This window comes from Hyperolius riggenbachi, chromosome 12 (genome assembly GCF_040937935.1).
Source record: "Hyperolius riggenbachi isolate aHypRig1 chromosome 12, aHypRig1.pri, whole genome shotgun sequence".
Lineage (NCBI taxonomy): Eukaryota > Metazoa > Chordata > Amphibia > Anura > Hyperoliidae > Hyperolius > Hyperolius riggenbachi.
This window is the reverse complement of record NC_090657.1, coordinates 27,647,698-27,669,524: the sequence shown is the minus strand read 5'-3', so window position 1 is coordinate 27,669,524 and position 21,827 is coordinate 27,647,698. Positions and strand designations below refer to the sequence as shown.

The 21,827-nt window shown below is 43.9% G+C and overlaps 1 protein-coding gene and 1 long non-coding RNA gene across 2 annotated transcripts in view; both read left to right on the top strand.

Annotated features, from left to right (window-relative positions):
• Window positions 1-21,827, top strand: part of LOC137540729 (uncharacterized) — a 136,839-nt gene that overhangs the window by 5,743 nt on the left and 109,269 nt on the right. The window lies entirely within an intron of this gene.
• HEXIM1 (HEXIM P-TEFb complex subunit 1) lies at window positions 6,547-8,058 on the top strand. The gene is made up of 2 exons (XM_068262684.1): window positions 6,547-6,890; window positions 6,968-8,058. Exons 1-2 carry the CDS (start codon window positions 6,842-6,844, stop codon window positions 7,840-7,842), a joined length of 924 nt encoding a protein of 307 aa, XP_068118785.1. The 5' UTR covers window positions 6,547-6,841; the 3' UTR covers window positions 7,843-8,058.

Below are 21,827 nucleotides of genomic sequence, written 5' to 3'. Positions count from 1 at the left end.
TTGGACTAGTTCATCTCTTCATAGGGGATTCTCAGGGTTTTATTTATTTTCAAAAGCCTTAGTGAATTGCAGTTGCTCCGTCCAACTGCCCAAAAAATTGTGGCGTGCAGGGAAGTTGGCCAGCATCATTGTTTAAATCCTTTTTAGGGAATATCTTTATAAAGAATAAGTCTTACTCAGAATCCACTATGAAGAGATGGACTAGTCCAAAACCTGTCAGATTTCTACTACCTACTGTAAGTGACAGCAACATAGGAGAAATTTGTGGCTCATTTTACTCTGGAAAAAGCAAACGGTACTTATTTGTCTGTTTGCATATATTTAAAATTCTATAATGTTTCGCCATAGTGCCCCTTTAACCATAGTTAATCCGAACTATATGTTTTTACCAAATCAAATGTGGGCAAAAATACGGTGTAGTGAAGGGCCGGCTTTGGTTATGTTTGCGGTAACTGGCAAGATTGCCTACTTGTAACTGCCACATTCCTTCAGGTTTTCAGGCTACATCAAGCTGTTATGTCCTCTGGCAATTATTATGCATGCAACTCTTGCAGAAAGGTCAGCTTGTCCCAGCCGGGTGATATTCCCTCCTCTGCACCTTTCCTCTGTTTGGATCCGTGTTACTCTGTCCCTGTCTTCCATGCAGTTACTAGCTGGCTGGTATCTTACCGGTATCGCCAATTAAGTGTATTGGGCAACCTAGGCATGCATCACCATCATAATAGAATGACCAGCAATCTGCAGTTTTCTTTCTACTGCCGGTAGTCTGGCAGGATGAAATCTCTGTATAAGGCCTCTTGCACACTGCAAGCGATTCAGATTCCGCTTTTTAATCAGTTTTTACATCCGATTCAGATTCCGATTTGCAGTGTGCAGGGAGCAAACTATATTGGTAGGTGAACAGAGGCGTGAACAGAGGCGCCAGAAGGATAAAAGTACATAAAATTTTTAAAAAAATTGCTGGGAGGAAGTGGTGGACTCGCCTCCGTTAAAGCAGACACCAAGGACTGTAAATATATAGATATACACATCTATCTATCAGAGGTGCTCTGCTTGCTATAACTGAATTGCTGTTGTTTATCCCCTGCTTATTGCCTGAAGAAGTGGGCTGTGCCCGCGAAACATGTTGCATCTTTGGGGTATTTTCAATAAATGTGTATATCTATATATTTACAGTCCTTGGTGTCTGCTTTAACGGAGGCGAGTCCACCACTTCCTCCCAGCAATTTTTTAAAAATGTTATGTACTTTTATCCTTCTGGCGCCTCTGTTCACCTACCAATATATTTGAGTCCACCCCAGGTGGGAGGGGTGATCTACCCCCTTTCTTCCTATCTACAGAGAGCGACTTCTTAATCCTGAGTGAGGACAGGTCTAATCTCCTCACCTGCCTAATGAGTGGTTACCTAGGTGGAAACCCGTGTTTGTGAGTATTACCATCTCACTGTTTCATTTATCCAATCCATTTTGACATACTACACCATATTGGGCTCTCGATTTCTCTTCAACTTTAGGGAGCAAACTGCAAATCTGAATCGGAATTAAAAACTGATTAAAAAGCGGAATCTGCATCGGAATCGCTTGCAGTGTGCAAGAGGCCTTATAGATTACATTATATTGTATAATGGTCTTCAGCTTCATGTGCATAGACAGTTTACTCGGTTATTTACCTTCTGCTTCCATGCCCCATGCATATACTGTAGTAAATTGTGCATAGTCACCAAATGCCATTACTGGTCACATTGGCAGTGTGCTGAATACACAAAGCATGTACTGCGCATGCAGTGTGAAGCGAACATAACTTCCCTCACTGGGGCTCACAATCTAATGACCCTACCGTACTCCTAGCTTCTTGTGGCTACCATAGTCTAGGGGTTCATTTGCCGGGAAGCCAGCTAACTAACCAGTATGTTTTGGGGATGTGGGAGGAAACTGCAGTGCCAGAAGAAAGCATACTTACCAACTATTCAAGGAAAGAAAGAGGGATTCCGTTGCCACATTTTCGGGCCACACCATTATTCCAGGGCACAAGCTATTATCATGATAAAATATGCTGCAAAAATGTGTATAATGTGAACTGACCCTATAGGGAAATGTGGACTTTTTACTTCACCCGGCTGCACATCAGTTGTCCGCTCAGTTACAACTGCCAGCAACTGATTGAAGCACCGTTCACATTGGACAAGAAAAAAGTTCAGTTTAGCTGACTGTAACAGAATGGACGCTAAGGCCAAGGTCACACTTAGCAGAATCGCATGAGTTTTCCACTATAAGCTATGGGGAAACCACACGTGATTCTGCTAAGTGTGACCCTGGTCTAACGGAAGAGACCAGATCCTATGTTAATTAAGAGGATCCGTTCACATTGTGCTGTTCAGTCCGCTGCCCCGTACGGACTGTAAGTTACCCCCCCCCCCGGATCGATGGATGCGTTACTTTGACTGGAATGGAGCGTCAAAGGTGGAGAACTGAAGCCTTTAAAAACTGATCACAGTTTTTACACAGATCATCCGTGCCAGTGTGAACCGGGCCTGAGACTTGGTTCACACACATCTGTACATGTCCTTTCAGTTTTGCATCAGTTTTACCTGACCAGGATTGGAACTCTACATCTTTTATGTGTGAACAAACCTTAGAAACCTGATGGGCCTGGACTGGAAATGTACAGATTTATGCATGAACCAATAGAGAAACTCGAACAAAATTGATGCCAACTGTCAGGACTGGATACCTTTTTACATGTGAACCCAGCCTAAAAATGGCCAAATGACGTAAAAACGAATTTGGAAATGATTATTTTACTTTTTAAATAGGAGTATTGATTTAAAACGCAGATGCGGGTCAAGTGTGACCCTAGACAGTGCGCTAGGACTCCATCAGTTATCCATTCAGTTATAACTGACAGCAACTGATTCAGGAAGGACATCTGAGGCAAGAAGAGTGATGGAGGATTTTCTTATCAAAAGTTGTGAGCTAGGAATCCAGCATTCACAAACATGGGGGGGGGGACAGACATGCAAACCGCCCCTTTGCTAACTGTACATAGGTCATAACAGCCAACCATTCACTTCCAGATTAAAACCATTCATGTCATAATGATTCATTCTACCAGACTGTAAATACATTCTGTCTCAGATTCCAATAAATATATCATATAGAGGATTTATTAAACTGCTAGTGTTATGCCGTTCAAAGTAGCACAAAATTATTATTTCCATAGCACTTACCTCTTCTGCAGTGCTGTACAGATTATGGTATATAGCAGTGGCATAGCTAAGGAGTTGTGGGTCTCGATGTAAGTTTTACAATGGGGCCCCCTAGGCACTTTATACATAGCAAATAATATGGTGCACCATAACCTGCCAATGACAACTACAGTGTCTGAGGTGTAAGAAGGGAATGGGGAACAGTTTGTTAGTAAGTACCACTATTCAAAGTATCTATAGAAGTGATTATTATGAGCACAGGACCAATAGAGAGGTAATACTGTAGTTGAGGGAGGGCCCCGATGCAGTCGCTACCTCTGCAACCCCTATTGCTAGGCTCCTGGTATATAGTCCTGTAGCAGAAAAACTCAACGAATTCTACTGCAGGTTTGAATATCAACCAACCCCTGTAGGAGACCTGAGGGCCACCCACCCCTCCTAGTACTTGCAGAGCCCTCCCAGAACCAGCAGTAGTCCAGGTGACTGACGTACTCAGGCACCTCCGAAAACTAAATCCTAGGAAAGTCTCTGGCCCGGACGGTGTGTCATCTCTGTGCCTGAGATCCTGCGGTAGCCAGCTAGCCCCCGTACTAACCTCCATTTTTCAAAATTCTCTGTCGACTGGCAAGGTACCCTCCTGCCTTTAAAAGGTCCATCGTATCAGTACCCAAAAAAACAGGGGCTACGGATCTCAACAACTACAGATCCCGTGGCCCTTACCTCCAACTGTCATGAAGATCCTTGAAAATTTAGTCCTCACCCATCTGAAAAACTCCACCAACGCTCTCCTAGATCTGCTCCAATTTGCATACAGGTTCACAGAGGATGCCATCAACATCAGTCTGGCATACATTATGGATCATCTAGACAGGCCAAACACCTACGCCAGGATCCTCTTCCTAGACTTTAGCTCTGCCTTCAATACGATCTGCCCGAACATCCTGTATAACAACTTAGCGCAACTTGGGCTGGATGGAAATCTCCGCACCTGGATCAAGGATTTCCTCACAAACAGGATGCAACAGGTCAAACTTGGCAGCTGCCTCTCCCAAATGAGGACCACAAATACTGGTGCCCCCCAAGGCTGTGTACTGTCTCCAATCCTGTTTTCCCTGTATACAAACAGTTGTACCTCAACGGCTGACTGCGTTAAGATAATTAAATTTGCGGATGACACCACCATCCTTGGTCTCATCAGTGGAGAGGACTAAGGCACCGACCGCAGTGAGATTGCGAACCTGCAACTGGTGTAAGGACAACATGCTTGTCCTAAACGCCGCAAAGACTGTTGAGTTGATCATCGACTTCAGGAAGTGCCCCCCCCCCCCCCCACTCAGCTCGGTATTCATCGACGGCACTGAAGTCACCAGAGTATCAAGTGTTCGGTTTCTGGGCACCACCATCACCAACGACTTGAGATAGAGTGAAAACACCACTAAATGACAAAAGAAGGCGCAGCAATGGCTGTTCTTCCTAAGACAACTCAGGAAGTTTGGTATGCCACAGGAGCTGCTGTCTAACTTCTACACTGACACCATCGAGTCAATCCTGTGCTCCTCTATCATCGTTTGGTATGATGGAGTTATCACGAGCGACAGGTACAGACTGCAAAGAGTAATCAATGCAACGGAAAGAATCATTGGCTCACCCCTGCCACCTCTGGACCTCCTCCACGCATCCAGACTGAGAACAAGGGCATACAGGATCACAAATGACCTGCACCATTACGGCAGCCGCTTCTTCAACCGCATGCGCTCAGACCATCGTTACAGGGCTATTTCCACCAAAACCTCCAGGCACAGGAATTCATTTTTCCTCCCAGCAGTGTGCCTTCTGAACTCAAGTCACACACACAGGACAACTAAATAGCACATCTTGGGACCTAGGCCTTAATATATATATATACTTTTTTCTGTGGTTCATGTACTTGCACTACCTTGTTTTGATGTCTCTGTCTATTCGTCATTGCATGTTTTTGCAGATGTGTACCACAAACAATTCCGAGTGTGGCAACTGCTACACTTTACGAAACCTGATTCTGTAACTGTCCCGGATAGGGGCTCACAATCTGATCCCTACTATAGTTTATCATCTATGGCCATTTTTTTTTTTTTTTAGGGGGAAGCCAATTCACTTGTCTTTGTTTTGGGGGTGTAGGAGGAAACTAGTGTCCGTAGGAAACCCTTGCAGACACGAGGAGCACATACTAACTCCTTGCAGTTATGATGGGGTTTGAACTGGGATTCCAGCACTGCAAGGCAAGAGTGCTATCCACTATGCCACCGTGCTGCCAATTAGCCATTAATAATAAACATCTTCCATGCCCAGTCCATCTTTTAATTCCTAAACTGTCAAGAAACACTTGGAAGTTGATTGATCTAGTAGGTTTTATGTAATAAATAGACCACCAGATTTCATCGAAGCAAAGGCATTGATTTGTGTAGGAAAAAAAAAAGTATGGCAAGTTTGTAGAATGCTAGAGCTCAAACAACGCTACCATGACCATACAGATTTTACTATATGATATACTAAGACCATTCCGTAAATTAAACGTTACTAAGACGTTCCTAGAGCATGTGCAGGCCTATATACACACTTCCTACCGCACCAGACCTTTAGTCATTTCCGCTTTAAGACGGGACTATATACGGTCTATGTTTACAAGATACTGCGCGGAGGGATCCACACTTTTGTTGTCGGACACATCCCTCCGCCGTGCACAAAGCCGAGAACTGGATGTATTTTAAAGCATTCCTGACGTCTGTGGTTTTGCTTCTCCAGTCTGAAAAACGGTTCTTGGAACGAACGGACCTCCTCTGTCCTCTTTAGTTCGGCACCTTCAATTTTGAATAGGAACTATTTCACCTAGAGCCTCTTGGTTCGGTCATGTGAGGGGGTGTGAGCTGTATATTCAATGTAAGGTGGAATAAGAATTATATTTTCCGCAGACTAACGAAACTGACGTTGGCACAAAATCATCCGCAAACCAAGACGTGCTGCTAATTCTTAAACACCCGAATACTCCTAAAACGTTCACATTGCACCCCCTGGAGTGACCAGGTGGTACAGCCCACTCGATTTGATTGGCCGTTAGCTTGTGAATGGACAGGCGCGTCAGCCAACCACATTCCCGCTAAAGCTTAGCAACAGCCCGTTGCTTTCTTGACCAATAATGAGGCAAAGGAGGCGAGGCCCATCGCATAAGCGCTCATAGGCCTCCGTCCGTGAGACGTCACACCGTTTGTGGGCGTGGTAGTCAAATCGACCCTGACCTCCTCATCGGTGTAGGCGAGCGTGGACTACGACTCCCAGAAGCCAACGAGGCAGAGCACTGTGCGCTTGCGCTTTAGGAAGGGGGCTGGACACTCTATAAAAAGCAGCGTCCCAATCTGGGAGGCAGCAGTCGGAGTTTGGTTGGCGGTTGTGCGAGTCTAGGAGAAGCGTAGAGCTAGTGGAGGGGGCGCTGGTCTGCTCAGCTTGTGTTGTGTGCCAGTGCCGCCAGCTGGGGGCAGTGTTCAGCAATAACATTCCAGAGCAGGCTTCAGTCAACACTACACGCTGGTCAGTGAAGTGGGAAGAACTCAGCGCCTGGAGCAGCCACCAGAGTGAGTCTGCAGCTGACTTCTTACCAGGTGGATGTACCCTGCAAGCAAAGTGTCACCTCATGGACCTCAAACCTTTCCTGGTGAGCTGAGCAGCGCTGAAGTGTCCGGCTTGCAATCTAGAGAGAGACTTTAATTTAATTTTCCCTATTGCACTTAGATTTTGAGGTGCCCATGGCAGAAGTGGGAGTCCAGGAACCATCCTTGCCCTGCAAAAGTTTGGCAGGTGGGGAAACACTGCTAGCCAGCCAAGAAGAGAGTGGGTGGCAACCTCATGTGAAAGAGGAGGAGAGAGAGGAGTGCCTGAGAAGAAACCAATCATCCCTGTCCTGCCCAGAAGAAGAAGAGGACCAAGGCACAATCCCTGAGTGCCCAACACTGGGGCAACTTGGACGTGGTAGGAACCCCCAGCAGGAGGAAGCTTGGAAGGGGGCTGGCAGAAAGAGGCACCGCAGACGTCCCTCCAAGAAGAAGAGGTTTTTCAAGCCTTATGACATGCTTACCTGGGAGGAGAAGAAGCGACTGGAGGAGAAGGAGTCCCAACGGGCATCCAGGATGAGGGCCGAGATGTTTGCCAAGGGACAACCTGTGGCTCCTTACAACACCACTCAGTTCTTGATGGACGATCATGACCTGGAGGAGCCTGACCTTTGCCCGCCACCAAGAAGGCCACCTGCTGCTCTGCCAGCCATCCATGCCAACTCCAGCACAGAGGAGGAGGAGGAGGATGGCACTGGAAGTGATGGCATGGGCAGCGACGATGGCTCAGAGTTCCTGCAGAAGAACTTTTCAGAGACTTATGAGAAGTACCACGCAGAGAGTCTGCAGGACATGAGCAAGCCAGAGCTCATCCGGGAATACATGGAGCTGGAGAAGTGCCTGAGTCGCATGGAGGAGGAAAACAACCGTGCGAGGTCTCAGCAGGATGCCAGGATCTGTGAACTAGAGATAGAGCTGGAGAAGCTCAAGGAGGAGAACTGTAGGCTGTTGCGGGAACGAGAGCAGGTGGTGGCTGCTGGTCCTGCAGGACATTGATCTCGATGGACTCCACCAACACCAGTGCATCACCTGCATTTCAAAATTTGTTTTTCTATTTTCCACCTTTTCTTTCTAAATATGAGATTCACACCAGAGCCATAAATGACCGACGGACAGGAGACCTTTCTATTTGCCCTGTAAGACAACCCTGAAAAAGGAACTTGGCTGTTGCTGTAGACTTTGTGCAGAACACTGACTTTTTTTTTTCCAAGCCCAACTCAAATTAGAATTTGTGTTTTTATGTAAGGTTTGGATAGCATGGAGAAGAGAAAATGTATATCACGTTGTTGTTCTCTGTGTCTTCATTGGATAGAGTATTGAACCACTTTCAGTCCTGGTGGTGCACAGAGCTATGCATGTTATCTGGTGAGTTACCTGACAGTCGATGTCTGTCACTAGTACAGGAAGTAATCAGTAGGAGGGCTTTTTGGGCTCTTTTAGTGCCCTATACTTTCCTAGTGGTTCTTGGTCAACATGTGCTCCTTGGGTGCTCTGTTCCACTAGTACAGGAAGTGAGCAAAAATTCTCTCCAGTAGGGACACAGATGGCACTAATAACAGAACGGGTCCTATGCTTCTCCAGTCTATCCATACTTTCTTCTGGCTAGAGTTGGTCTGTAACTATGATCTAAAGGTTAGTGATTTATGGTGTCAATAGCGCTATGCTTATTACTATTTGTTTTTGTTACAGCTATTTTTGTGCCCTTATACCTACAAATCCTTTTCTCTCTGCCTTTTTTTTTAATTATTTTAGACTGACTTTTTTTTTTTTCAATAAATGTTTAAAATTGACATGATGGGCTAATTCTTATTTGCATCTAAATTTCTCCTCTTTGGCTGGATTCTTTCAGACATTTTTATGATGTTGTTTTCAGTTCAGATCCCCAATATCTTCCATCAAAATTTAATTCCATCCCCTAAGGCCTGGGACCCACTAGCAGTGCATCCCCTAAGGCCTGGGACCCACTAGCAGTGCATCCCCTAAGGCCTGGGACCCACTAGCAGTGCATCCCCTAAGGCCTGGGACCCACTAGCAGTGCATCCCCTAAGGCCTGGGACCCACTAGCAGTGCTTTTCTGAGCACTTGTGATTTGAAAAGCTTTACTAATGTAATGCTATATGTGTGATCCCACTTGAGCAATGTGAGATTTTTTTTTATTTTTGTTAATCCCCCTAGCATTACATCAGCAAGCCCTTAGGAAAGCGCTGCTAGTGGCTTCCAGGCCTAACTGGATTGGGTAGCTAAAATGGAAATGTGCAGATTTAAAATTTCTACTTGAAAAAGACGGTATGATGATTCTAGTATGTTGTATCTCTCTAGCATTTACTTTTTTTTTTTTGTGTAGTTTTTTTGGATGCGAAAGTTGCATGCAATTTGCATATCATCACATACACATTTTTAACTGTTTTTCAGTAAGGAGAATCAGGAGGTTAATCCTATTGACATTATAGACCCAAAACACACACAGAACTGCAAATGAGACAAATACAATACAGCATCTGAAAAATAGCTTTCCTGCTGTCTGTTTTTTGTTTATTTCCTGGATGCGAATTTCACATTTAAAGGACACATCCGAGCTAAGAAAAAAAAATCTACTTACCTGGGGCTTCCTCCAGCCCCTGGCAGCCGATCTGTTTCTCCCTTCAGCTTCGGGGTCCTCCGGATGGCATCTGCAACAGAGGGGACCCCCGGAGCTGCGGTGAGGAACAGATTGACTGCCAGAGGCTGGAGGAAGCTCCAGGTAAGTAGATGTTTGTTGTTTTTTGGTTTTTCTTTTTTTTTTTTTTTTTTTTTAGCTCAGACCTGTCCTTTAAGGAACTCAGGCATATAAAAATTAATCAGTGTGCAAATTTGTGTTTAAAAAAAAGCACACACAAATTTGCACCTAGCGGAAACAGAAGCAACTGTCTTCACACTTGGTGACTGTTTCTGTATGTAGCAATGTTGTGTTTCCCTATATTTTTTTTTTTTTTTCCTTTTACTACACAGACAAGACCTTTTTTACTGTAGCTTACACAGTTTGCCAGTAATGCCTGGTACACACCATGCCATATTCTGTCAGATTGACGCTTGAAACAATTTTTTTTCTCCAGTACGTCTGATCTGATTTTCCGATTTAGTTTTGTTTTTTTAATTTGATTTTGTATAGAAGTGATCGGAAAATTGATCAGAAAAACGATCCGAAATCAGGTCGGACCTGTCATGAAGAAAAATCGTTTCGACCAATCTATCTGATGGAAAATTTGCTTGGTGTGTACCAGGCATAAAAGCAACAGGTGGAATGCTGCAGGTTTTTCACCTTTTCGTGTGGTGGATTTAATTCCTCTGATTTTAAGATACTTTGAAATGAGGTTTCCCCCGTGAGCCGTAATACATAGCTATGCATACCCTCTGATGGATACTCTCACACGAATGTGAGCTGCTCTGCTGAATACAGGAAACCTATAAACCTTTGTGTAAGCAGACCTGATTTGTGCAGGGAAATGCACAGAGGGGAGCGGCAGAATTGCACTGTCCATTTAAATTATCCTATCAGTTGCAGTGGAATCTAAAAAGTAAATTGAAACCTTCCCTGCATCTGATCAGATGAATGCAGTATTTATTTACTGTTCAGCGTAAACTGGCCAGGTAATGTCATGCCTCGTACACACCATGCAATTTTCCATTAGATAGATGTGTCGAACCACTTAATTCCTACAGTTCCGATCTTCTGACTGATTTTTTTTTTTTTTCGATCACTTCTATACAAAATCGATCAGAAAGATTGGAAATCGGATCTGTTGGAAATAATCGATTTGACCCGTCTATCTGATGGGAAATTGCATGATGTGTACCAGGTATTATGCCTGGTACACACAGTGCAATTTTAAGTCAGATTGATGGTCGACTCAATTTATTTCCAACTGGTCTGATCTGATTTCTGATTATTTTTATGATCACTTCTATACAAAATCTATCAGAAAAACAATGGGAAATCACATCACACGTCAGAAAAAATTGATTTGACAGTCAGTCTGGCAACAAATTTTGTGTACCGGGCATTAGAGGGAGCATTGTCTATTATTGCATACTGGGGGGCGGGGGGGAACATGTGTACACTGTACATTGGCGCTGGTTTTTAATGGTCTTTTTATAGCCCCGCATTTTTCTTTTGCACATATGGATGCATGTGTACATAACGTGTGTTCAGCTGGGCTGTTTACACTGCAATAATTCCAGGCAATGTTTAATGATTGCAGGTACAGTATAGAATTTATTTTAAAGGTCACTCACTTCTTGCAGCTCTCTGAGTTCAGATCAGTGGGCATTTGTTTGTGTTATGATGATCCACAAAATCGTACTCCCTAGTAGTCCACAGTTGACTACTGGGATACAGAATAGCTGTCCTTTTTAACCTGAATGTAAAGGACAGTGCTGAAAAGTCAGTCGTAGAAGCATTGAGCTCCTGATGGCTGTAAAGAACACACGCATGCGGATAGAGTCGTGATCCCTCCTGGGCAAAAGTCCTCCATGTACAAGGCAGGGCCAGAAGCTCTGTTTTATCAGGTCCCTTGCTCTGGCTCTGATCCACTCAAGTTTGCCGCTGCCCCCTCCAAAAGATCTGCAAGTCATGGGGCTGCGCATGCGCAACTTGCAGACCTTTCGGAGGAGGCAGCGCCACACTTGAGTGGATTGGAACCACGGAGAGGGTATATTTTAAGAGAACACCATGAAATGATAAATAAGTCCCAGTGTGTTAGGCAGGAGGCAAGCGTGCAAAGATTCGAAGAGGAAAATGCACATAATACTTCACAGGGAAATTGTGTGTGTGTGTGTGTGTGTTTGGTTTTTTTTTCCTCTGCAGGGAAAAAAATAGCTATTTTTCACAGACTCAAATGTGACCGCAGCCTTAGTGTACCTGAGGCAACATGTAACAGGATGAGATAAACATATGTATGTATAGTGCAAAATGTATTCATAACCAGGTTGTTTGTTTTTGGGTGTTTTCTTGCTTCCTGAAAGAGTTAATTTTCAGGCATGCAAGTGGCAGCTTCTGTCTTGTCAGTATCGTGTCGGGAATAACCGTAAACCTCACTGATAAGCAGATTATAGCCATAAAAGTTTTCCTGGCAGAATACAACTTCGAGGTCAGGGGAGAGATAGAAAAAGGTCAATAGTTCATGTATTTTATCGCTGGCACACTTATTAGGCCGCTATTGAGCAGAGACCATGAAACATTTAATCGACTTTGTAAATGTTTGATATATAAAATTAAAGCCATGGGAGATCTAAAAGTAGTAGCAGTAGCAGCAGCAGCAGCAGTCTCACCTCACTCATCAGTTTTTCACATTGGGTTCACTTCAAGCCTGGTACACTCACATGCAATTTTCCCTAAACCATTTGTTTATGGTGCTGTATTCAAAATGTCATGGCCCACATGCTACATGGAACAGAATGAAGTAGGAGGCGCCTGTAGTATGTTTGTGTTGTATTTTTAGGTTGTAGATAGGTAACAACAAAAGTAGCGGATGAAAAAATAATAAACAATTCTAATATTAAATAAGATAATGGACGGTCCTACCTTTAAAAAAGTAGTCACTCCGCTATATGGTATAGAAAGTAAAAAACTTTAATGGGCACTTTTGATTGACAACGTGTTTCGCGGAAAAACAACCGCTTCCTCAGGTCGAGTACCGTGCCTTGCAGCAAATGAAGGCTTTCCTAGGCACCTCACAGGTGACCTGAGGAAGCGGTTGTTTTTCTGCGAAACGCGTTGTCAATCAAAAGTGCCCATTAAAGTTTTTTTACTTTCTATACCATATAGCGGAGTGACTACTTTTTTAAGGTAGGACCGTCCGTTATCTTATTTATTATTATAATTGTTTATTATTTTTTCATCCGCTACTTTTGTTGTTACCTATCTACAACCTAAAAATACAACACAAACATACTACAGGCGCCTCCTACTTCATTCTGTTTTGACGTTTTACCCCAAGCTAGGGGTTACCACTTTGGCAAGTGAATCTTTTGAAGGAGCTGTGACCAGATTTGGATAAGACCGAGCAGGGACGGTACTTCCCCGCGTGCGCACGAAGTGGTTGCTTGGTTCGCAACCCAATTTTGTGAGTATAACTGCATAGAATTTCGTTTGAACCATCACCATAACTCAACATACTACACCAAATTGGGCTCCCGGCTTCTCTTCCCGCCCTTTTTCTTGTCGTTTTTTTTCACCACAGCCTTGCTACATGGAGGTGGTATAATTGAGTCATTGGCCTATCAAAATTTAATGTGTGTACTGGGCTGAATAAATACGAGGCAATTTCCTGTTTGATTTATGGGCTCGGACTATTACTTCTGACACCGATCTTCCCCCTGATTTAATAACTGGATTAATTTAGCGAAGTTATCATTGGAAATAGTTATCGATCAGGAGTAGTTTGGACATGTATTTATAAAGTGCCAACATATTACGCAGCGCTGGACATTAGTTTAGGTTACAGACAATATTTAGGAGTGACCTACACAGCAATATGACAATACAGGAATACAAGAAAGACTAGATTATGCAGCGCAGTATGAGTACAAGGTAATGCTTAGTCATTGGAGGTGACTAGGCAAGTTAGGTTCACTCAGATGCATAGCATGGGTTTTCAGTAATGGAGGTGCATGATCAGGTTGGACACAAAAGGAGGAGGACCCTGCCCAAAGGCTTACAATCTAGAGGGAGAGGTAAGGACACGAAGGGTAGGGGGACCAGAGTTCAGCTGAGGGTTTAGAGCACTTGTGGGGGGTGGTAGGCCAGAGTGAAAAGGTGAGTATACAGGATACCCATCAGTTTACCCCTTGAGCAAGTGCTTAAAGAGGATCCGAGATGAAAAACTATAACAAGTAAGTTGTCTATATATTGTATCTAAAGTTTAAATAGTTTACACAGCAAATCTACAGGATCTTCTAAAACAATTAGCATATTGTGATAAAGTTAATTATTTTCTGTAATGTACTGATAAACATTAGACTTTCATATATTTTAGATTCAAATACACACAACTGAAGTAGTTCAAGCCTTTTATTGTTTTAATATTGATGATTTTGGATACAGCTCATGAAAACCCAAATTTCCTATCTCAAAAAATTTGAATATTTCATCCGACCAATTAAAAAAAAAAGTGTTTTTAAAACAGTCAACCTTCAAATAATTATGTTCAGTTATGTGTAATGAATCTAAAATATATGAAAGTCTGTTTATCGGTACATTACAGAAAATGAGCTTTATCACAATATACTAAATTTTTGAGAAGATCCTGTAGCTGCAAACAGAATATGATTATTTCTTCCTCTGATACAATGAGAGCAGCCATGTTCTGCTTGTCTTCATTACACACAGGTAAGCTGATTAGTATCTCCAGCACTCAGCCTGTGAAAACTTCACTCCCCTCTCATCCTCCTCTCTGCCTCTAAAATCCCTGGCTAGTAACCTCTTCTTCCTCCTTCCCAGACTGAGCTCCCAAAAGCCATTGCTACTGTCTGAAAATGCCAAGGCACTCTGAAAAGCTGTGGGCGAGGCTTGTTTAGTTTATAGGGAATCGAAGTATAAAGACACAGTATTTGGCTTGAGGAATTTCCTATAAACAATATGAAATGAACACAATTATGCAATGAGTAAAAGTTTATCTCGGATCCACTTTAAAATGGATAATATTTGCATAATTGATTGAAAGTCCGGTGTTTGCTGTTACTGTGTCTGTACTGATAAAGCAGCTACAGTGTGTGCTGATCCCTGTTCGTTCTCAGTGCGTTGTAAAGCTTCATACACATGCCTGACTAAAGCCGTTTGAGGTGGCAAAAACTGACAGCCTCAGCCGATAGGCGTGTATACTGCGGCCCCCAACTGCCACTCCGCAAGAGAACTGCCGGGGGTTCAACTTGGCCCCGAACCATGGCCAACCTCTTTGTGCACGCTGTTCCCCCACCTGCCACGTGACATCACAGGCGCTGCTCCGTCGTATCTCCGCCCCCGCTGCTTAGCAACAGAATGCATTGTCATCATCTGTGCAGGCCTTGCCAGCGTTGTCACCCAAAGAGATTGGGTCCAGATCTCCGGGTGACATGCGTCAAATGCACTTTGAGCAATCCTCCATCTCCACCAACCCTTCCTGGATGTATATTGCCCTCATCTCTATACAGATGTTATCAGGACAGCAAACTGAGTAGGAGGTATGGATTGATGAGTAGTGATGGTCAATGATTTGCAGTTGATGCAATTTTGACACTTAAAAGTGAACCAATCACCAAGGGGAAATGCGAGTGTTCCATTATCAAGCTGGAACATTTTGCATACCAGATTTGCATGGTCCTGCATCAGCTTATATTTGTGTTTTTTAAACTGCTAAAATCCATAATCAAGAAACCCATTAATCAGAGGCTCTTTGATTTTGTTTTTTCTATGTAACCACTTAAAAGATCGTAAATAACAAATCTTTAGGCGATGTCTGGATGTGTGTTTCCTGCATTCTCAACAGATTCTCAGCTGAGGTAGGTGTTTAAAGGGAACCAGAGACGCCAGGAAAAAGATTTTATACATACCTGGGGCTTCCTCCAGCCCCATACGCACGGATCGCTCCCACGCCGCCATCCTCCGCTTCCTGTATCGGCCAGTTCCGGGTCCCGTAGTTTCGGCCAGTCGGCGTCAGCACGCGACCAATTGTCCGCATCACAGGGGCGCCCAGCATACCATTACGCGTGCGGCTGCATACTGCGCAGCCGCACGCGTAAGGGTATGCTTGGGAGCCCCTGTGATGCGGACAATTGGCCGCGTCCGCCGGAAGTGACGGGACCTAGTACCGGCGGATCCAGGAAGCGGAGGATGGCGGCGTGGGAGCAACCCAGGCTTATGGGGCTGGAAGAAGCCCCAGGTATGTATGAAATCTTTTTTTTCTTTTTCTATGTCTAGCGTCTCTGGTTCCCTTTTAAAGAAAATCTGTAATGAAAAAAAAACTCCCCTGGGGGCTCACCTCGGGTGGGGGAAGCCTCCAGATCCTATTGAGGCTTCCTCGGCGACGGAGAAAATCCTCCTGGAACAGCGGCGATGTAAAGATTTACCTTTTTGGCTCCAGCACAGTAGTTCTGCGCAGTCCGATCTGGGCCACGTGGCGGTGATTGATAGCGCCGATCGCGCAGTACAGAGCGACCTCCAGGTTGCTCTGACGTCATCGCCAGGGACCAGTCGGAGCTCCGGCGAACGGCTGCGGGGAGAGCTGCGGCGAGGGACATGCTGGGAGCTTGGGGCTGGAGAAAGCCCCCGGTAAGTAGCGCTTATTTTCTTCATTTAGCCTGATAACTCCTTTAAAGAATACCCGAGGTGACATGATGAGATAGACATGTGTATATACAGTGCCGAGCACACTAATAACTATGCTGTGTTCCTTTTTTGCTTTCTCTGCCTGAAAGAGTTAAATATCCGGTATGTAAGTGGCTGACTCAGTCCTGACTCAGACAGGAAGTGACTACAATGTGACCCTCACTGATAAGAAATTCCAACTATAAAACACTTTCCTAGCAGAAAATGGCTTCTGAGAGCAGGAAAGAGATAAAAAGGGTAAATAGTTCATAGATTTTTAGCTCCGGCATAATTCAATGAATGTGTCTTTGTGCAAAAACAACAAAATAGTAAAAGCTTGAAAAGTAGATTTAAATATAAAATGTGGAATATCTTAAAAAGTCATTTTTAGGAGAAGGAAGGTGGATACAATTGTTTATTTAATTAGATTATTTTCACCTTAGGTGTCCTTTTTAAAGAGTACCTGAAGTAAAAAAAGCCAGGCTGTCATGCCAGGTGCTGTCTTACTGATACGGGAGGGGGGGGGGGGGGTGTCTCTGGGTTAAATACTTACCTGACCTGCCGTAATTCATGCAGGTGATCGTTCCTCCTCCAGTTCGGCATTGCGACTGTGATAGATGGTGGGGCCCCGGCCACCCCTAGCTCGGCAGCTGCAACCTAATTGGTGATTTCCCCCAGGAAGGCCATGCACCATGCAGGCTGAGGGTTCCAAAGTGCTTGGGAAACATGGGAACTGCGATCCCGAGGATTGGGCCGAGCATCAGCTGTGTCCCAGTTACGTTGGATCAGGTAAGTAATCAACCTTGAGACAGCCACCCAGTCTTTAAAAGCTGCCCAAGTCAGGTTTAATCCAAGGTGTTTTCCTGGCGGTAGTCACTTCGTTGTTATTAGGAAGAGTTGGGGCCCGTTTTCCAATGAGAAACATGATTGCACATCAATTGCATTTCTCTTATTCTCCAATACTGTGATTTATTTTTTTTTTTATTATTTGTGCCCGATACGATGGGTGTACTGCCCGTTTGCGGTTTGTAACAGGAGTTCAAATAAAGTCACTTAAAAAAATGGCCACGCTCACAGATCAAATAGAGAAGAAATGTCACTTATCCACAATTCTATGTACTTCAGCTCAGTCCAAGTCCCAGGAGAAATATTCAGAATGATACGGTTAGGACCAATCTCTTCTTCAGACCCACACATCGTATATGTAAGAGAGTAAAAAGAGGTACATAGCGTAATCAACTCTTGAACACTTTGCCCGTCACCATGCCAGCGTGAATCCAACACCTCTGCAATCGCCTCCAAACGTGGGTACCCCCCGTCTGACCCACACTCGCCCTCAGTGGCCTCCACAAATTCGGAGGTCGGGTTCAAAGTGTATGGGGGTGAAAGAGGCACTGTGTAGTAAACCACTTGCAGCAACCAATAAGCAATAACCAAAGTGAAACAGGCATTAGGACTAGAAAGCTCCAAATAGTGTAACACCGTTTACCCTTAGGGTGCGTTTCCACTAACGCGAATTCGCATGCATTCCCCGCATGCAAATTCGCATAACCAATAAAAGTGAATGAGCCTGTTTCCACTTGTCAGGAAAACGGAGCGTTTTCTTGTGCAGGAAAAATCTGCTCAGCAGAGCCATCCGAATTCGGACACCGCACACACGCATGCGATTCGCATACAATGTATTTAATAGGGAATTCGCATGGTGTTTTTTCATGCGAATTTTCAATGCGAATTCTCATACGATTTCGCATGGAATAAATGAAAAAGCACACAGGCACTGACATGGTTAAATTCGCACACAGCGTCATCCATGCGAAATCGTATGCGAATTCGCGGTAAAATTCGCATACAACCGCATGCGATTCTGCTCCTGCATGCGAATTCGTCCATGGAGAATCCGCAGCGATTTCCCACCGCACTAGTAGAAACGCACCCTTAGACTTGCACTGACAAGAGTAGACGATCATTGCGCATTGTACAGGCGGTAGGACTGTCCCGAGTACCGCTCACATGCATGTCACTTCAGATCCCATACGTCCTGCGCGCTGATTCCTGTCGCCCAGTTACGTGATGCGGAGCTACGCATCACATGACCGGCAGACAGGAATCAGCACACAGAGCTGTTGTGAATCCACTTAGAATGTGGTGCTATCCGTGACCTTGAGACATTACTGTGTATACTCCGTTATGGTTATTGCCTGAAGAAGCGGGAATATACCTGCGAAACGCGTTGCACTGTTTTGGAGTATACGTTTTGATTATACCTTTACCCACGGTATTCTTGTCTGCTTCGGGGAGGTGAGTCCACCACCACCTCCTGAGGAATTTTTAAAAACCTTTTTCATCACATGCTTTATCCTTTTGGCGCCTCTGTTCTCTTTACAATTACCACTTAGAATGTTGCGCACACTGATCACAGAGGTGTTTATTACCTGTAAACCTGGTTCAGATTGTGCATGAAGAATGTGTTATAGGGTTGTGCCACAACACCAACACCTTTTCCATCTGTTTTTTAAAATCCCCTCCTATTGACTTGCATTAAAATCATAGCAAAGTAGCCACGCAATTTTCATGCAAGTGAATGGGAGCATGGTTTTAAAAACTAAAACTGATCAAAAACCACTCGGTGGTGTGGCACAGCACATAGCGGAAGAATCCCGTCACTCGCCTGAAGAGTACCTTCACTTCACATTACTGGATACCAGAGGTGACATGTGACATGATAGACATGTGTATGTACAGTGCCTAGCACACACATAACTAGGCTGTGTTCCTTTTTTTCTTTCTCTGCCTGAAAGAGTTAAACATCAGATATGTAAGTGGCAGTTCCTGTCTGAGTCAGGACTGGGTCAGACTACAGTGTGACCCTCTTTACTGATGAGAAATTATAACTATAAAACACTTTCCACTTTAAGCAGAAAATGGCTTCTGGGAGCAGGAAAGAAATAAAAAGGGTCAATAGTTCATATTTTAGCTCTGGCATACTTCAATGAATGTCATTGAGCAAAAACAAAACGGTAAAAAGTATTGGAATATCTTTAGTCATTTTTTGGAGAAGGAGGATAGATACAATTGTTTATTTCATTAGTTTATTTTCACCTTTGGTGTCCTTTAAGCTGGAGACACATCGCAGAGCGCTTTTTGGATCGTTTTAGTTTTTTTTTTTTTTTAAATGCTTCCATTGACTTGCATTAACAGCATTTCTAAATGGCCATGATCGAGATTTTTTGAAAATCTATTTTATCGTGAGACAACAGGAGCGTTTTTTAAAAATGAAGACGATCCAAAAAGTTCTCTGTGTTCTCCCCAGCCTTAGATGTACTCACAGTTAGATTGCCTAGCGCATGATCGATGGTCTTTGTTTCTGTCTCCACCCTCTACTGTCTCCAGTCCTCTTACCAAGGACTAGTTTTGATTTCTACTCTACAGCAATATCTTATATTTAATTAAAGTGCATCTCTGGAGCAGGGACGGATCTGGGGGGGGCAGACGGGTCTCTTGCCCCAGGCGCAGTTTGTTGAATTCTTAAAAAGGCGGAAAAATTTGGATGGGGAATGGCAGTTTAGGTGCCAAAACCTGATCTTTAGGCACCAAAACCTGACCATTAGGCGCCAAAACTGGATGGGGAATGGCAATTTAGGCGCCAAAACCTGACCTTTAGGCACCAAAACCTGACCTTGCCCCAGGCGCAACTTGGTCTAGATCCGTCCCTGCTCTGGAGTACATAAACACAGAGGCTAATGCTTAAAAAGTTTGCAAGTGCTAAGCCTAACACGTTGTTTAAAGCGCACTTGAAATTGGAAAGGAGGAGGGTCCTCTCTGTACAGAATTGTTCACAATAGTTTGCTGGGTAATATATACCTCTAGCCACTTTAGTATCTGCTGGGTCTGCAACTAGTACTATAAACTATAAGGCCCAGTGCACACCAAAAACCTCTAGCAGATCTGCAAAACGCTAGAAGTTTTTGAAGCCGATGTTCAGAGAGGTTTTCTAAACACGCCTAGCGTTTTTTTGGAGCGTTTTTGTGTAGCAATTTCATATATTGCTACAGTAAGGGCCCATTCACACTTGAGTATTTTGCTGGCGATCTAGGCAAAACGCTCAAACGCTAGCGCTTTTCAAAGTGCTAGAGTAATAAGTCTATGGACTCGTTCTCATTTGAACGATTTGTGCTAATCGCCCAAAAACGCTAAAAACAAACGTGTAGCCTGCACCACTTTTAGGTGATTATCCGGCGATCGCGTTTTAGTGCTATAGAAGCGCAAAACGCGATCGCTAATAAAATCGCCAGGTGTGAATGGTGATTTTTTTTGGGGGGGGCGTTAATCACCAAAAAATGCCAGTGCAAAACGCTAGCAAAATCGCTAGCGTTTTGCAATCAAGTGTGAATGGGCCCTAAAGCTGTTCCTGAACAGCTTCTGTAACAAAAACGCCTGGAAAACCGTTCTGATCTAGCGTTTTTCAGAGCTGTTTTCCACTTTCCTATACTTTACCATTGAGGCAGAAACGCCTCAGACATTTACAAAATGCTGCAGGACAGGAGTTTGCGTTTGTGGAAAAAAAGACCCGCTCTGGTGTGCACCATCCCATTCACTTTCATTAGCCAAGCGGTTTTCCTCCTGCAAGCGTTTTAAAAAACGCTCCAGAACCGCTCTGGTGTGCGCCAGCCCTAATTGGTAGAATAAAGGTGACCTTAGACCTCAAAATTCCAAATTTACAAAAACTTTAAAGCGCACTTGAACTCAGAACTTTTATCGCTGCTCTAAGGCCTTGTTCCCATCGTCAATCTCTTGACACCAGCGTTTTGCGATTTTGTGTGTAATTTAGTTTTTTTTTTTTAATTATTTTTGCACTTTTTTTAAGCGCTTTTGCAGAGCGATTCTGTTTTTTCACTTTCTCATGTCAGTCAGGAAGTGAACTCTTTTTGACCCGGAAAATAATAATAATGGGCCTGTTCTCACTTGGGTGATTTGCGTTAATCGCCGGCAATTAATGCAAATCTCCACCCCCCCAAAAAAAAAATTTGTATCCTGCACCATTTTCAGGCGATTTCCCAGCAATCACATTTAGTGCTATAGAAGCGCTAATCGCGATCGCGGAAATTCGCCCCAAGTGTGAATGGCGTTAATCGCCAAAAAACACCAGAGCAAAACGTTTTGTAAGTGTGAATGGGGCCTTAGGGCGCCTTTGGTGTGTGTTTTTTTTTTTTTTTTTTTTCTTTTATTTAAATCACAGGCCCTAAAAAAACAAACAAAACAAAAAAACACCAAAGGCGCCTTTAGTGTGAACAAGCCCTAAAAGTTAAACAGAAAAATAACTTTTTAAAGAAAAACCTTTCTTCTTTACAACACAACTTACACAACGTCCACAGAGATGCTGCAGTTTGGTAATTTCCTTTGTTTGCTGGGAGCACAGAAATGGTTAGCAGGGTCAGGTTCGCTTGAGGGCTCGTTTCCACTATTGCAGTGCGGAATCGCCTGGATTCCACCGCTGATGAAATCGCATGCGGATGCGATTCCCCATGCATTTTTTGCCGCGAATTCGCATAGGCGAGGGTATATGCGATTTTAACCATGTCACTGCCTGTGTGAATTTAAATTGCTACCTATGCGAATTTGCGGCAAAAAAACGCATGGGGAATCGCATGCGATTTCCCTATTA

Coding starts and splice junctions, on each gene's coding strand:
- HEXIM1 (XM_068262684.1), top strand. CDS start 6,842: ATGTACCCTGCAAGCAAAGTGTCACCTCATGGACCTCAAACCTTTCCT. Junction 6,891..6,967: donor TGGACCTCAAACCTTTCCTG/GTGAGCTGAGCA, acceptor TATTGCACTTAG/ATTTTGAGGTGCCCATGGCA.